Genomic DNA, 18292 nt, shown 5'->3' on the forward strand with positions numbered 1-18292 from the left:
GAGCACGACAGCAAGCCTGTCTAGACTTGTAGTGATTATGAATGAGCCTGAAGCTGCTTGTCAGCATGTTGTTTTGAGAATCAAGAGATGTTCTCCACCAGAGAAATGTGTGGTTTGGCAGTAACTTTCACTGCTCAGTGTTAAGTTAAAACACAGTCTATGCCCCATGGGGAGCCTGCCACAGTCTCCTTGGATGAGCAGCAATGCACATCAATTTGTGAAAGGTTATTCCTCATAATGTGCAACATTTATATGGCAACAGACATGTTGCTAATAGTTGCCCATATGACAATGTATGTCCTTTTATGGAAGCAAATAAATAATGGTACTTGATAGAAGCAACGTTACTTTACCTCTTAGCGAGGAGTACACAAGAAATGAGGAAAAGCTCAGTAAAAGTGTCATTGAGAGAGGGCCATCATTAAGCTACACAAATTAAACAGCAGCTGCTCTTTAAAATAAAGCACCATCTAGGCCACTGGTTCTCAACGGGGGCGGTACCGCCCCCCAGGGGGCGTTCAGAGAACGTCGGGGGGCGCTGGAAGCAATATTTTTGAAAGGGGGGCGTTGAGGTGTTCTTGGGGGGCGTTCACGAATAATGTCTTTTTGTCATGAAAAACGCTGGCCACAGCGTCTTTTCCTGTACAAAAAGCAGCTGTCAGCATCTTTTGTTGCTATAGGAAACCACAACTCTGCTTGCGATTGGTCAGCTGTCAGCAGTGTTATTACGGGTACGTTCGTAAATGCACGAACGGTCAGTCCGCTCGGACAACCCGTCTGTTCCGCCAGAGCACCCAGCTGTGAGCGCTCAGAGCGCAGCGCTCTGGACTGTGGAACGGGGACGCTCGGAGCGCTCTGAGCGCATTTACGAACGTACCCTACAAAAAGCAGCCGGGAGCGGACCGGAAGTCGTTGTAATTTTGGGATCGCGACTGTTAATAATCTGTGTCACTTTGTTAAATTTTGATATGTTTTGATATGACAAATTCCACTAACAGATTCGAACTAAGTGGTCAGTTTATGAAAATAATACCCGTTTCTATGTCTGCTACGACATGGAAGAGCTGGCTAGCCAGGCTGCTCCACACAGAGCTATGTTTGTTCAAAATTACAACGACTTCCGGTCCGCTCCCGGCACGATGTCTTGTCATGTCACCAGCTAGCCCTCTAGCGTTATCGTGACACTACCCCCCCCTAAATATTAGCATCATCAAACAACAAAAATCATATCACATCAGCAAAATGGCCGCGAAAAAGATAAAATGCAGACAGTACTCTATTGAATATCTTAGCTATGGCTTCATACCGTCTCCTACCAATGCACAACTCCCAATGTGTTTACTTTGCGAACATGTATTTTCCAATGAGGGAATGAAACCCTCACGTTTAAAGGAGCACCTTACCAAGATCCACCCGGATAAGGCAGATAAGGAGCGTCCGTTCTTCCAGGCCCTCAAAGAGAAACATGGTAGGAGCACCATCAGCAGTCTCTTCGCTTGGAAGACCACCCAGACTGTCAGCGGGCTAATAGCGTCATATAACATCTCCTTGCTGATAGCCAAATGTGGGCAGCCGTTCACAATCGGAGAGAAGTTGGTACTCCCTGCCATCAAAGAGGTCATATCTACTGTGATGGAGCGTGATCCCACACAGGTGCTGAAATCCATCCCACTCAATAATGACACCGTAGCACGCAGGATTGATGAAATGGGTGCTGATACAGAGGAGCAGCTGTGTGCCATCCTGCGGGAAACTCCATTCAGCCTTCAGCTGGATGAGACAACCACTTCTGACAACAATGTTCTGTTGATGGCCTATGTCCGCTATAGCACCTCCAACAGTCAGGAGATGGCTGAGGAATTTTTATTTTCCAAATATCTGGTCACAGACACCAAGGGCCAGACCATTTTTAATGCACTGGATGCTTATCTACAGGATAAGTCAATCCCGATCGACAACATCCTCGCATGTGCTACTGACGGCGCCCCTTCCATGGTTGGCAGGTACCGTGGCTTCACCACTCTGCTGAAGGAGCAGGTCCCGCATGTCCTCACAGTCCACTGTGTCTTGCACCGCCACAACCTTGTGGCCAAATCTAAAAGTCCACCTCTCCACAAGTCTCTCAATGTTGCAGTAAAGGCAATAAACAAAATAAAAGCCCACGCCCTGAATAACAGATTGTTCCGACAGCTGTGTCAGGAAAATGATGAGACCTTTGAGCGTCTTCTTTCCACACTGATGTCCGCTGGCTCTCAAAAGGAAACTGCCTTGCTCGTTTTTGTGAGCTGTTTGACAGCATCGTGGAGTTCCTGGAGGAGGTGGATGCAGCTCTCGGGGAACAGGTGTCATCCAGCCGCTGCGACATCATGTACCTCACAGACTTCTTTGGCAAAATGAATGAAGTAACGCTGAAGCTCCAAGGAAAAGGAGTTACTCTGATCCAGAGCAAGGCGGTCATCCACAGTCTCACCTCCAGGCTGGATCTATACCGGCAGAGCATAGGCAGGAGGCAGTTTGCTCATTTCCCGCTGTTGACCAAGGTGATCTAGCCTAGGCTACTAAATAATGATAATAATAAATGATACATGTAATAAATGTAGGCTACTCTATGCAACACTATATTTGTGTTCCTGGTTAGTATAAATAACTTATGTTCTGAATGTATTATGAGAATAAAGAAACATCAATTAGTAAACTAATTAGCAATAAAATAACCAGTTTAAAATCGGATGGTAACATTCTGCACCGATAACAATGTCCTGGTTATACTCATTGCAGGTGTCTGAGGCTCTTACCGATGAGCGCCTTCTCATTTACACAGACCACCTGAGGATGGTGAATGCCGATTTGAAGATCCGCTTCAGAGATCTTTTGGACCTCGATGTTCCCACCTGGGTGGTGCAGCCCTTTCAGGCGGACGTGGCGGAATGCGAGCCAGCAATACAGGAGCATCTCATCGACATCCAGAGTGACGATGAGGCCCAGGCTATTTTCCGCACCTCTGGCTGGGGCAACATGTGGGTCAAATACTCTCAGCGTTACCCGGCTCTCTGGGAGAAAGCGAGGCTGCTTCTTCTGGCTTTCCCAACCACATACCTCGTGGAGCAGGGATTCAGCCAGGTCCTTCACATGCAGTCCAAGTACCGCAATCGCTTGAACTTGACGGCCTCAGGTGCACTGCGACTGAAACTAAGTTCTCTGCAACCCGCAGTGAAGAAACTGGTGGAGAACCACCAAGCGCAGGGCTCACACTAACCTTCCCCCCCCCGCAATTCGGCGAAATGCAACACCTTTCCGACCTGTTAGTTCTGTAGGCCTAATGTACAGTTTTGTAGCCTACTGTTTGTTCTGCACTGGACATGTGTGAAATTGCTGCTGTTCCGTAGCAGTCTGTTTGTATTCTCTGCTCTTGTCTGAGTTTGTTTAACACTCATAAATATCATTTTAATTCACATTCACATGGCTTTTCTGCTCTCTGGTAAACTAATGATCATGATATTCCAACTGCCCAGTTAAATCAAATCTATTATTTGGCATTCAGTGACATTCTTTTTAAATGATATAACACAGAATTTTAGTCAACATTAATATTCAGGGAAGAAAATAAGTCTACTTATTTTGATGGGGGGCGGTAAGAGACCTGGATAATGGACAGGGGGGCGCTGGCCCAAAAAAGGTTGAGAACCCCTGCTTTACACGGATCAGTCGTCCTGGTCCCTTTGCAGAAAAACAGCCCCATAGCATGATGTTTCCACCCCCATGTTTCACAGTAGGTTTGGTGTTCTTTGGATGCAACTCAGCATTCTTTCTCCTCCAAACACGTCTAGTTGAGTTTTTCCCAAAAAGTTATATTTTGGTTTCATCTGACCATATGACATTCTCCCAATCCTCTTCTGGATCATCTAAATGCTCTCTAGCAAACTTCAGACGGGCCTGGACATGTACTGGCTTAAGCAGGGGGACACGTCTGGCACTGCAGAATTTAAGTCCCTGGCGGCGTAGTGTGTTACTGATGGTAGCCTTTGTTACTTTGGTCCCAGATCTCTGCAGGTCATTGACTAGGTCCTCCCGTGTGGTTCTGGGACTTTTGTTCACCGTTCTTGTGATCATTTTGACCCCACGGGGTGAGATCTTGCGTGGAGCCCCAGATCGAGGGAGATTATCAGTGGTGTTGTATGTCTTCCATTTTCTAATAATTGCTCCCACAGTTGATTTCTTCACACCAAGCTGCTTACCTATTGCAGATTCAGTCTTCCCAGCCTGATGCAGGTCTACAATTTTGTTTCTGGTGTCCTTTGACAGCTCTTTGGTCTTGGCCATAGTGGAGTTTGGAGTGTGACTGTTTGAGGTTGTGGACAAGTGTCTTTTATAATGATAACGAGTTCAAACAGGTTCCATTAATACAGTTAACAAGTGGAGGACAGAGGAGGCTCTTAAAGAAGAAGTTACAGGTCTGTGAGAGACAGAAATCTTGTTTGTTTGTAGGTGACCAAATACTTATTTCACACCATAATTTGCAAATAAATTCTTTAAAAATCAGACAATGTGATCTTCTGGATTTTTTTTTCTCATTCTGTCTCTCATAGTTGAGGTATACCTAGGACGAAAATTACAGGCCTCTCATCTTTTTGAGAGGGAGAACTTGCACAATTGGTGGATGACTAAATCATTTTTTGCCCCACTGTAGGTATGGCCCTCCAATATATTATTCAAATATAGCATGATAGGTCTCCTTTAAAGGAAAAGAACAATTGAAAATCGGCTTATGTGCTTTCTTGCATTTGCTTTAATTGCTTTTAACCGTAAGATGGCAAGTTTGATAGAGCTTAGCACAAGCTTAGCTTGACATAAATACAGGAAACAAAGGGGCAAACGTTAGCCTGACTGTCTTAATTTAGCTAAATCTGGCTACCAGCATCTCTAATGCTCACCCATTTAAAATCTGTTTTGTATTATATGTAGAAAAAACAAAGTGTAATATTTGACGTAAAAGGGAACATTTAATTTGAGTTACAATAAGAGTTACCTTGCTTTACTTGAGAGGGCATTGATGCGCTGTTTCTTGTGTTTCAGGTGGGAGAGACCATGGGCATCTCTGAGGAGATCATGGGCCTTACTATACTGGCAGCCGGGACCTCCATCCCAGACCTCATCACCAGTGTGATCGTGGCCCGGAAAGGGCTGGGGGACATGGCCGTGTCCAGCTCAGTGGGCAGTAACATCTTCGACATCACTATAGGGTGAGCTTGGAGTAGAGTAGAAGTATGAAGTAGCATAACATGGAATTTGTCAATTTAAAGGTCAACTATTATGCAAAATGCACTTTTTGATGTCTCTTATTCATAAATATGTGTCCCTGGTGTGTAAGGAGACACACAAATGGTCAGAAAATACAAACCTCTCTCTCTAACTCCTTACCCACATCTCTAAAGACGGGGGTACAACAGAGCTGATCCAGATTTGCTGCGGTCATGACGACATTACTCAAATGTGGGCTGGCTTTACGTTGAACTCCTGGCGACATTCCGCCCCGACCTATCAGAAACAATGCGTGACGTGTTTTGGAAGTAATGTGATCTGTGTTTACATTAGCAAGCATCGCTAACACTTGTGCTCACCTTTTGGTAAACCTGCGAGAGACAAAAAACATTTGAGCTCCATTCTGTTTCAGAAGCAATCCTTGATGTGGTTTGGAACATGATATGGTGTTTCACTGCAGTGTTTAGCTGAGTTTCTGCTGGTAGATAGACCCAGATTCAGCACTTTAGTAACAGGGCTGAACTAGAGGGGTATGAGGCATGGCTACAATGGGCGATCCGTTTGGTATTTTGAGCAAAACACTTCAAAGACATGTTTTGTATAGATATAGCCCTACAATATATCGTTCAAATATAGCATAGTATGTGACCTTTAAAGTAGAGATTAAGTGTGCTTTCCACTCCTATCAGATGTCAGATAGTGTGTGAACCTAGAACTGGATAGAAACCTGTCGGTGTGTCCCCTCTGGTTTCAGCCTGCCAGTGCCGTGGCTCATTTACACTCTGTTACACAACGGGGAGCCGGTGACCGTCAGCTCCAACGGCCTGTTCTGCGCCATCGTGCTGCTCTTCATCATGCTCCTCTTCGTCATCATCTCCATCGCTGTGTGTCGCTGGAAGATGAGCCGGATGTTGGGCCTCACCATGTTCGCTCTGTACTTCGTGTTCCTCGTGCTCAGCGTCATGCTGGAGGATCGCATTCTCATCTGCCCCATCTCCATCTGAAGCCACAAGTGACGTAGAACGTGCAGACTGGATCAGTGTACCGAGGGTGTTACATAGGAGAACCCAGCCTGGTGTCAAGAGCTGAGCTGAGGCACAGTAGCCACATTGTAGAAACAGTAAAAGAGCAGTAATGAGGAAGACAATATCCACCCTCAACATAATTTAACATCATGCTGTTACATTCACCAGAAGCTACTTTTCTGTCCCCACTTTATTTGAGTGTTTGAAATGTACAGAAGCCCTAGACAGCCATGTTTCAAACTGTTTATTGATTATATTACATTTTACAAAATAAATCAAAGTTATTTAACAATATCTTGATATACAGTAAAAAAAACATATGTTCTGAGGTAATTTCAAGCTTTACACATATTAAACACAATATCTGTAGAAATGTTTGAACATCATATCCCAAGAAGCATCTGTGATTATGTGCAAAAAGAAGAAACAACTGTGGACTTCCTCTTTAAGTTTACTCACTTTGAAACTGCAGTGTTTTGCTCTCCTGTACCTGCCTGTCATGTTGTAGAAATTGGTCCTTTTGCTACAAATGTATGTCAGACTATAAAACTTTGGGCTACAAAAATAATGTTTTTAGATAAGATTAAGATACATTTTCTGATACAAGTTAAACTCTATACATGTCACTGACATGCATTCAGTACGGTGGGCAGCCTCCCAGCTACTGGATATATTTGGATGTGCCTGCTCAATTATCAACAACAAAGATTCACAATCAAACTACTAGAAACTAATTGAAAAAATCATTTCATCAAGGTGTGTAAGAGTTTGTGTGTGCAGTGTTTCTCTGATATTGTCATCATAATGCTGCAGTGACTTAAAGAGATGAATCCGTTACAGCAGTGAGGGTCTCTTTAAAACTGCTGGATGCAACTCCATTCTGTATGACTAGTGTTCTCTCTAAACCGTGCTGTATTCAGTGTTTGTTCAGTGCGGAGAAGAAGGTTTCTGTGAGAGGAAACCGTTCATGTTGACACCATCCTGTGGTGGAGAGGAACAGTGATTTGTGTTTCGGACTGTCTTAGCTGTGAGGAAAACCCTCAGGTGTCACTGTCAGAAGTTACCGTCTTGTTAAATTCTGTTGTTGGATTGAAGTGGATGCAAACATGTATTATTGATGAGAAAACTATCAGTATTTAAAATTAAAATGTCATGCTGCAATAAATTATTTTTTTAACGGTGAAGCTGTGTTCAATAATGCTTTGTTCATAGTAGTATGTCATCACAGTCATTAAAGTGTATTTAAATTAATTATTTTTACAAAAGTATAGTATTTCATGAAAAATACAAGCCATTATTTTAGTGTGAAATAAAAATGTGATTCAAAAATCACATTTTAGTATGTCATAAATATATAAAAGCATTGTGTATGTAAACAAATCATATTATAGCCTTAACCCTGTCATAAAATAACATGAACACATAGTATAGTATGTCAAAGTAATATAATATGCAATTAAAATGTTCTATCATACTGTCATTCAAATCATGTCATAGTATACAAAAAGATAATATGGAATGTCGTAAAATAATAATTATTCTTATCGTTAAATATCCTAAAAAAAGAGTCCTATTGCAGTCTTTCATACAATTAAATATAAAAGTAATATTATAGTAGGGGTAATATATTGGATATTGACATTTATGATTTTAGCATGCTAATGTTAATAAGCTCCTAGAAAGGCAACACGCTAGTCTTATGTTGCTTTTGCCCTGCATGTAGCTACCATGACACAGAATTGAATTGAGAGGGATGAAACCCTCTTTAATGGTCACACATGCAGAGCACACAGCACACACAGTGAAATGTGTTCTCTACTTTTAACCCATCCAAGTACCAGGAGTCTAGTACTAGGAGCAGTGAGCAGCTATTGTACAGCGCCCAGGGAGCAATGGGAGTGAGGGGGGAAGGGGGATGTCCGGTGCCTTGCTCAAGGGCACCACGGCAGGGCAGGAGGTGAACTGGGACCTCTCCAAGTAGCAGTCCAGACTCCATATTTTAGGTCTGGTCGGGGACTTGAACCGACGACCCTACGGCTCACAGTCCAAGCCCCTACTGACTGAGCCACTGCCGGACTATAATGTCAGTATAAAGCATACATTAAAGTCGCCTTATCGAAGAATAATACAACTATGTTTTAGTTTTATGCCTCAGTGTGTTTATTACAAAATAATTGCAATGGCGATTAAAATGTAGCTTATTTAAAGTATTGAAAATTCAGATTTCAATGCAATGAATGTAACTCCTTATTATCAGGGTGTACCAAGAAGTCAGTCAAGTCGCTTCAGCTGATTCAAAATGCTGCAGCTCGTGTACTAACCAGAGTTAGGAAAAGGGACCACATTACTCCTGTTCTGGCTGCCTTACACTGGCTCCCTATAGAACACAGGATAGAATTTAAAATTCTTCTTCTCGCCTACAAAGCCCTTAATGGGCAGGCGCCATCTTACCTTAAAGAACTCATTATACCCTATTGTCCTACTAGGGCATTGCGTTCCAAGAATGCAGGGTTGTTGGTTGTTCCTAGAGTCTCTAAAAGTACAATGGGAGCCAGAGCCTTTTCTTATCAAGCTCCACTTTTGTGGAATCAGCTTCCAGTTTGTGTTCGGACGGCAGACACCCTATCCGTTTTTAAGAGTGCGCTTAAGACTTTCCTTTTTGATAAAGCTTATAGTTAGGGCTGATTAGATTCAGCCCCTAGTTTTGCTGATATAGGCTTAGTTTGTCGGGGGACATCTTACTTCTTCCTTCTCTCTGTCTATACCTGTGTGCTCTCATGTTCCGATTAACCCAGCTTCCCCAAATTTCTTTCTTTTTGGTGTCTATATACGCCGGGATCCGGAGTCATGGATGATCCTGCGGTCCTGTGTCATGGATTGCGAGTCCTGGATCTTGAGTCGTGGCTGCGGTCCTGGATCATAAGTCCTGGATGGATATCCTCGTGGACTCATCTTCTTATTATACACACATGCATTTCAAAACATTTGGACTACCTATGTTGCAAATGTATTATCTTTTCAATTTACACACGGCATCTATTGCACGTCTGTCCGTCCTGGGAGAGGGATCCCTCCTCTGTTGCTCTCCCTGAGGTTTCTCCCATTTTTCCCTTTAAACTGTGGGGTTTTCTCTGGAAGTTTTTCCTTGTACGATGTGAGGGTCTAAGGACAGAGGGTGTCGTATTGTCATACTGATATTCTGTACAAACTGTGAAGTCCACTGAGACAAATGTAACATTTGTGATATTGGGCTATATAAATAAACATTGATTGATTGATTGATTGCAATATATACACCTGCCCGTCCCTGTTCCACAGGTAGGAAAAAAACTCCTCAGGAAACCTTTTGAAATATAATAAAGTTATTGTACTAGTAATTACTAAAAGGAACACACAAAGCCAACAATGAGTGTAAGTGATTTTATTTACAGATAAACAGTCTGTGGATCTGGTTGCTGTACAGAACTGCCACCACATGTTATAAAATGTGATTTCTACAAAGGCTAACAATTCAAAATGTACATGGCCCCAGATCCTGCAAAATCATTCACTTTGTACAGCTTTAAACACGACAAATATCCACAGATGGATGGCAGCTTTTTTCTTTCAAGCAGCTGACATCGCAGTCCTCTCCGCTCACTCTCCAGAGGAAAAGTGCAACTTCCAGTTAGTTTTCCACAGATCACACATGGTTGACATTCATGAGACCGTCAAGAGTTTAGACTCGAGGGGTCCTCCTTCAACCATGGCGGTTGATCCAGTTCAAAATGTATTTGGTATCATTTCCCTTCACAGAATCCTTTTAAAACGTGTCTAAAATGTGTCTCCTCTCCATTATTTTTTTATAGAAATGCAGTCCGAACATGAGCTTTAAAAATGCAGAAGTAGATTTGTGCAGATGTGTACAAAGACGTTTGTTATTTTGGAAACTTCATCATGTAACAATACTTCATGTTAAATGGAACTGTTCATACATTACATATATCCACCCCTCAGAGGACACATTGAACAGAATATTAAATGCCTTTTAGTTCATTGAATCAAAATCGTTTTTTTAAAGAAAACAGTGGGGGGTGGGGTGGAAATTGATAAAGTTTCAATTTTGACATTTCTGCATTTGTGATGCATTCGAATGGAGGATTAACTACCGAGTGACCGCATCATGTTTGAGACAGTGGGTTCTAGAAACATTGTCAAAGTGGTTCACGTACACATGTAGCAGCAAACATTAAGTCCTGTCTGCCTCATTAGCATTTCTTTTGGGCATGATATTAGGGTCCATTTTTGGTTTTATATATAAACACAAATCAATGACAATCATAAAATCTCGAAAAATTCAGAAACCACAGAATCCACCTACAGGTGCAACACTCAAACACATCTCGGAGCTCCTCAGGCTGTGTGAGCCCTCAGTGAGTGAGGAGCAGATTTAAGTCATCCATCATCACAGGCTGAACATTCAGAGGCTGATTAAGTGCATGTACATTCAACATATTATATATTTATGGGTAAAGCTTCTTCTTCTGGGTTTTACCAACAAACAACCTCCGGATAAAGTTTTTGGGATGTTCTGCAAAAACTTGCTCTTGTCCTCTGTTGTAGTGGTGAGAGATATCATAATGATACAAAGTGAAACTCAGACGTTATGCGACTTAAAGAACACTAAACCTCCAACATGGCTGACAGAATGTGTTTCCTTACAGGATAGAGGATATGCTGACACACCAGTTGGGTTCAGAGCAGCTTCTGTATGAGGAGGTAAGTCAGTGAATTCATCTGAACAGTCGGCACGTTTAGTACACACATGATGAGCAGTAATACTGATATGTCCAGCAATGCTCCACTGGGGAAGTAAACTCAATAGCTAAGCCAGCGGTGTCCAAACATGTTTCACCGAGGGCCACATAGAGAAAGATATAGGAAGGGCCGGGCCCCTCACTAGAGGCCACATTCCATCCATCATTTAATGCGGGCCCATTATAAATAGCTCCCGGACCGTAGTTTGGACACCCCTGATCTAGACGAAAACGTTTCTTTGATAAAGTTAAAGACAGGTGTGTAAACAAACTAAATATGTTGAGGAATCAAAAGGAAAAGGAAAAGGAATCCAAGTCACACATTGAGACGTAGAGAAACTGGTTTGAGAAGCAAAGCGAACGTTTGTCTTCAGACCCTGGACCGACATTAAAGGCAGATTTTAAAAAGTGGATTTGAAACATTTAAATTAGGGCCGCAACTAACGGCTGGTTATCAGTCAGTTTATAAAAGCGGGTCATCATTTTTCTGAATTATGTTGAACATTTGTGAATTATGCTTTTCAAGATTTCTTTTTAGAGCCCACTGCTAACCCTTTTACAGCGGCCCCAAATCCTCTGATTCTTTTTCTATGAATTTGCGGATTTTTCCAGCAGTATTTTTTACTTTCCTCCTAATCATCAATTATAAACACTAAATCCATTCTGCCACATTTTAAACTGCGAGGCAAGAAACGCCCGACGACAACGATAAAGCTTAAAAGGCCTGACAAAAACAAGACACTACAATAAATAAAGCTTACTTTGTATAAATAGAGTTCAAGTTAAAATATTGCTGATTAGTCTTCATATGCTGTATGACTACACAATATAAATGCATTTAAAAAATCCTCTATTGCTGTGTATTTACAGTCATTTTCACGGGAACAAACTGCATGAACTTGTTGATGAGCGGGGCGAGTGGTCTTTCCTTCACTTAAAGAGATAGAGTTTGTAAAACTGTTTTTAGTTTCAGGCAACGTGACGCTGACTATCTTTATGATCCCTCGCAGAGTTTCAAAAACATTCACAGTCTCCAACAGGTTTCCTGAGCTCGTCTTAAAGCGATGATGTGGGGTGAGGAGAGTTCATCCTGGTGTGTGTGTGTATGTGTGTATGTTTACAGGTAAGGCTCCCCAAAGGTCCTGCGGCACTCCATGACCCCCGTGCTGGGGGGGCGGTCACAGTTGTGGGTCAGCTTCACTACGCTCGGCAGGAGGCGGTCGTACGCCAGCTTGTACTCTCGATCAAATGCGTCTGAAGGGAGAGGAAACATTGTTGACATCCTCTCAAATCTATGGAGCTTGTGTTGTTGTGTTTTTACTCATTGCTTTGGTTTTAGGCAACTTTTTGATAATAAGTAGTTTTCAGTTGATGTTTTTTTAACAAAAAAGCTCCAACAATCCACTTCCTGCTCAGCGCCAACTCATGAACTAACACTGTTAGAGGCTAGCTGGGGAACATAGTGCAACATTTGATGGCTAAAGACAAGGATCTAAACAGCAGAGTTTAATGGGAGGGAGTATTCATAAACCATTCGAACAAAGAAAACTAATGTTGCTGTGTACCCGCTGCTGGATGTGTGACCAGGTAACTGCTTGCTCACATGTTTGTCATATGAACTTAAAAGATGATAATACTGTATGTCTATGTTGTGTTTACTGGCTGAACAACAACAACTATTCATCTAGGTTTAAATACATTTCTTCCAATGTTATTTCATATTTCATCCTGGAACTTAATTCTATACAGTAAACATTACATTGAATGAGTCACACTGATGTGAAATAACGGTATGTGAGGTATCTCTGAAGTTTGAATAAGAGACATAGTGTAATGATTAAAACATAAATAATGACTCACCAATATCGATGTTATCTTTTCCCAGAGCCACCAGGGAGAGGAAGAGGATGTCTCTGTACAAACTCCTGTGGATGAAAGGTCAAGGTTAAAGGACATCGCAATATCAGTATTTTCTCAAAGTGTTTTTGTTTCATTAATAACCAACACATCTGTGATTAATACTGAAGGAGCCCTAAATCAACTCAAAAGGTTTAATTTAGCTGTAAATGTAATATGATTTGCGATGGTTAGTATCTTGGTATTGGTCAGTGTTTGTAATATTACCAGTTATTCTAGTGTGTTTGCACACATGGTCAAATGGAAATGGGCGGAACTCTAACTGTGAACTGAACTCTGTGTGAGGCGTGGGAAGAGAGGGTTGCTGTATTTGTGTTGGCTGCAAATAGCTGTGATTATTCTGATCATGTTTTTGTTGACAGTTGATAATGTTTCGGAAAATTAAGAATTGTTAAATATATTTTTGATTCCAGCATTACTTCTTCAAAGCCAAGCAGGCCCGACATCAGCCTCTCAGCGACTCATCCTAAAGCTGCTACAGGTGTTTTTAAGAGGTGACATGAATAAATAGGCCTCATGTGGAGCTGACCTCTGCCGTTTGACCCCCAGCGTGGTGCCCAGCAGCTGCAGCAGCTGGGCCATGGGCCGGCTCAGGTCGTTCCTCTGGATGCTCCTCACCACGCTCTGCAGCAGCTCCTCGCTGAACGGCCTCTCCTCCTCCGGGACCGGCCGGGACAGAGGGTACCCCACGTCTGTCAAAACACACACAGAGTTCAGCGTTGACTCATACTAGTGATGAAGACATGAAACAATATAAACCTCCAGTTTCACTCAGTACTTTGGGCTGGGTATCTGTAGCCGTATAAAGCAGTATTCATTTGGCAAATACTGCAGGAGATCTATTCAAGGTAACAATATTCTTAAAACAATGTTCTTGCTGTTAAAAATGTGTTATAATAGATAGATGTATGAGATATGTTCATAATACCATGACTTGTATGGAGAAATTCATATTACTTTTACTGTTCTTTGGCAAAAGATAAAGTAAATAATCTAAATTAAGACAAATACAAGTCAGATCTTTTTTTATTTATTATTGGCAAATTGTTGACAAAGAATATATACCAGTACTTGAAATACAAATGCAAAGTTTACAAATTAAACAAAATTCCTAAATAATGTGTTTTTGTTAGCATAATGATGAATTTGATTTAGGGGACCAAACCATATATTAAATGAAAGGCGTGTGATGCTACAGCCATTTCCTGTTGACATATATTAGTTGATGTTTTTGATGCTACAGAATTTCCTTATGGATCAACAAATGACATGTGTCTTTCTGAGCTAAAGCATTGCTGAGGTTAATTGGTGCAACCTGATTAGTATCCTAGCTGTTAGAAGATTACTCACATTCAGTTATGGATTTATGAGTTTAGGCAACCGAGTCGTGGTGACAGAAAGATGATGAACCACTAAATCACAAACTGGAGGTTCTCAGGAGAGCCAGCACCATGAGGTCAGTTCCCAGCCCTGTAAGTACTACAACATCTGCATCTTAAGCAGTTGCTGATTAAAACATCTAAATGTCAGGGAGTGAAGAAACAAATTCACCAGCGATGCAAACCTACATTCAAATACAGAGCAGGGCTGTATTTGAAACAAACAGTTTCACAAAACAAAGCAAAATCCCTAAAATAACACTGCACACCGCACAGAGACGTTCACGGTGAAACCATGACTTTTCACAGACGACACTGCGATGCATCAAGCAGAGCACAGGGACACAGCAGCAGGCCTCACACAGTACACAGTACACACACACACAACAGGAGACGAACACTCACTCTCTAACAACAGAGTACAATTAAGCCCTGGAAGACAGAGAGCAGACAGAGCCTGTTAACACACGGACCAGCCGACTCCCAGGAGGAGCTAGCTGCTCCACGCCTCCTCCATTAAATAATCAATCAGTGTAGACGTGTTCGCAAAGGGTCGCTACAACAAGATGACACAGTTGGAAGAGCTCTAGTCATTATTTATGTTTGGCCTCAATTTTGCAGTGCTACCAATTCAGGGAAGCAAAACATAAAAACCTGTGGATTAGTTATGCTTTTTTCCCCTTCCTAAACTTGGTTGAGTTTTTAATTATAGAATCTTTAATGAGCAAACCTATAGTTGCAAGTGTCTTTTCTCAAATATCTATTGTGACTAGTAGTTTAAAAGCTCAACATTTTGTAGAAAGAAACAAAAAAATGGTCAAAGAAAAAATGCTTAATAATGCATATTTCCATCCACTATATGGAAATACTGTTCATGGGTATATACGCATTATATGGAGTTGATGATGGTTCTTCAGGACTGCTTCTTAAACTCTAATCACACTCCCGCAGACTTTTCCGGTGTTTCTAAAGTAGATGATAATGTATGTGTGTCACTTAAGAGGAAAAGATGCCTGTTTTTTTTGTTGTTATTACTGTCAGGGAATGTACAACCTAACCCTGGTCCGCCCAGTAGTAGTAGTCAGATCGCTACTCCTGCTGATTTTAAAGCTAGGTCTGGGTTGGGTTTCATCCACTTGAATGTGCGCAGTCTGTTAGGTAAACTAGATTTTGTCCGCATTTGGGCGAGCTCGACTGACGCTGACGTCATTGTTTTATCAGAAACATGGCTAAATAAATCTATTTTGGCCTCTGACATTGCCTTAAATGGTTATAATGTGTATTGTTCCGACCGGCCTAATAAAGGTGGTGGCGTTGCCATTTATGTTAAGAATAAGTTCAGTGTATCCACATTAGCTTCCAAATCTATCAGTAAGCAATTCAAATTTTTGGCCTTAAATATAGAAGTGGCAAAGGGTCAACAGGTCATGGTGGTGGGCTGTTACAGACCCCCCTCAGCTGTCAAGGACTCCTTGTCTTCGCTAGCAAATCTTTTATCGCAACTAGACTACAAGGAAATAGTGCTACTTGGAGATTTTAGCTGGGACTGGTTAACTGCATTATCAGAGGATTTTAAAAACCTTTGTATCTCTTTGAATGTTACTCAGATTGTTGACAGTCCTACTCGCCCTAACATTAAGTCCCCTAATAAATCCTCCCTAATTGATCTCATTTTAACTAATGTTCCCTATAAATACTCATCTGTGGGAGTATTTGTAAATGATGTGAGTGACCACTGTGCTGTAGCCACAATTAGGGACACTAAGGTCCAAAAGGTTAAACCTTGTATTATTATTAAGAGAGACATAAAACATTTTGTGGAGCAGGGTTTTGTTCATGATCTGTTTGGGTTTGATTGGTGAAGAATCGATCTGTGTGCTGATGTAGAAACTGCATGGTCTTATTTTTATCTTGGTTTTATGGAGATCATTGATAGACATGCACCCCTGCGTACATTTAGAGTAAAGGGACGAGACAATCCTTGGTCTTCCGCTGAACTGTCCAGTCTCCTTCATGAGAGAAACAATGCCTGGGCAAAGGCTAGGAAATCAGGCTCAGAGGTAGAATGGCTGCATTTTAGGCACCTAAGAAATAGCTTCACTTCACATGTCAAAAGTGCTAAGTCGAAGTACTATTTGTCAGTTACCACACAAAACCTAAATAATCCTAGGAAATTTTGGAAAGCCATAAAATCGATCTCCACCGGTGAGATCCGTAATGAGCTACCTCCGTGCCTTACCAGTTTTACTCCTTTTACTGTTAATGTTGTTCATGAAGCCTTATCTAATTTAGATCCTAAGAAACCGGCTGGGCCAGACAACATAGAACCTTTATTTTTAAAGATAGCTGCAGATTGTATTGCTCTTCCTCTCACTACTCTTTTTAACCTCTCCCTCAACACAAATGCAATTCCAAAAGTATGGAAGTCAGCTTATGTCTTGCCTTTGCTAAAAGGAGGGGAGTCAACTATTTTAAATAACTATAGGCCAATCTCTAAATTGTCAGTTCTGGCGAAGGTGCTCGAACGACTAGTGAGCGAACAGGTAAAGGAGTTTTTATGTAAAAATAATATCCTGTCTAAACATCAGTCAGGCTTCAGAAAGCAACATAGCACCATCACTGCCATAATGAAAGTGGTGAATGACATTACGAGTATCTTAGATAATAAGCAGAGTTGTGCAGCTCTATTTATTGAACTTTCCAAAGCGTTTGACACAGTTGATCATCGCATTTTAAAGCAGAGGCTACTCAGTATTGGCATATCCAGCCATGCAGTGGGTTGGTTTGTGAACTACCTCTCTGAAAGGTCCCAATGTGTTCATTTTGATGGGCTGTCTTCTGAGTGGTTAAACATTGCTAATGGTGTTCCTCAAGGTTCTGTTTTAGGTCCACTTTTATTCTCCATATATCAACAGTTTAGGTGAAAATGTGAATGAAGCTACTTTACATTTTTTTGCGGATGATACCGTGATGTATTGTGCAGGTCCCTCCATTAAGGAGGTTGGTGTTAAATTACAGGCTGTTTTTAACATTATTCAGACTCAGCTCTCTGAGCTTAAGCTTCTTTTAAATTTTGATAAAACCAAGGTAATGCTCTTTTCTAAAGCTAAAAAGACTACAGACACTGCTTTGGATATTGTTACTATGCAAGGACAAGTACTTGAAGTGGTTACCTGTTACAAATACCTTGGTATCTGGCTTGATGATTGTCTTACTTTTAAACTTCAGGTCATTAATCTGCTTAAAAAGCTGAGAGTTAGACTAGGTTTCTTTTTCAGAAACAAGTCCCGTTTCTCATTTGAAGCCAGGAAAAGGCTAGTCACTGTGACCTTTTTACCTGTGCTGGACTATGGTGATTTGTTGTATATGAATGCACCTGCCTATTGCCTGGAAAAGTTAGATGCCGCCTATTACAGTGCCCTGAGATTTGTTACTAACTGTAAAGCACTTACTCATCACTGTACCCTGTATGCCAAGGCAGGTCTGCCTTCACTAACTGTACGGAGGCTCAGTCATTGGTACATGTTCATCTATAAAGCCATGTTGGGTAAACTACCTTTTTATATCTGCTCTGATCTCTCGACGAATTGAAAGTACTTATTGCCTGAGATCTCATTATGTTGTTTTATTAAATGTGCCAAGTGCTAGGACTGTCTTAGGGAAGAAAGCTTTTAGTTGTGCAGTTCCACTAAATTGGAACAGTCTGCAAACATGTTTAAAACTGAATACTTTGGTTCCCCTGCATCATTTTAAAACTAGGCTGGGTGAAATGCTGTTTGATACTCATGGTACCTGTCACTGTAAATAGAGTTTGTAAACTGTACCCTGTACATTATGTTGTATCTCATCCTTATTGTTGTTCTGTTGTTTTTATGTAAATGTGTAACTAATGTCCTGCAGGCCACCCTTGAAAAAG

The 18292-nt window shown here is 41.5% G+C and overlaps 2 protein-coding genes across 5 annotated transcripts in view; one reads left to right on the forward strand and one right to left on the reverse strand.

Moving 5' to 3' along the window:
• Positions 1–7468, forward strand: part of LOC307029577 (sodium/potassium/calcium exchanger 1-like) — a 21166-nt gene extending 13698 nt beyond the window's left edge. The window contains exons 7-9 of the mRNA XM_079665658.1: positions 1889–2133; positions 5044–5240; positions 6014–7468. Of these exons, the coding sequence (XP_079521784.1) occupies positions 1889–2133; positions 5044–5240; positions 6014–6263 (692 nt within the window). The 3' untranslated portion in view covers positions 6264–7468. The remainder of the gene's footprint in view (positions 1–1888; positions 2134–5043; positions 5241–6013) is intronic.
• Positions 7469–9689: 2221 nt separating this feature from the next.
• LOC307029854 (C-myc promoter-binding protein-like) overlaps positions 9690–18292 on the reverse strand; it is a 69113-nt gene continuing 60510 nt past the window's right edge. For 2 of the 4 annotated variants that reach the window (XM_079665940.1, XM_079665942.1), the window contains 4 exons: positions 14782–14808; positions 13527–13689; positions 12941–13005; positions 9690–12334 (listed from right to left, as the gene is read on the reverse strand). In XM_079665940.1, the coding sequence (XP_079522066.1) occupies positions 12198–12334; positions 12941–13005; positions 13527–13689; positions 14782–14808 (392 nt within the window). In that variant the 3' untranslated portion in view covers positions 9690–12197. Of the gene's footprint in view, positions 12335–12940; positions 13006–13526; positions 13690–13711; positions 14477–14781; positions 14809–18292 lie in introns of those variants that run through there. The other 2 variants (XM_079665941.1, XM_079665943.1) reach the window with 2 other exon arrangements.

The sequence above is a fragment of the Notothenia rossii genome (genome assembly GCF_949606895.1).
Source record: "Notothenia rossii genome assembly, chromosome: 2".
Lineage (NCBI taxonomy): Eukaryota > Metazoa > Chordata > Actinopteri > Perciformes > Nototheniidae > Notothenia > Notothenia rossii.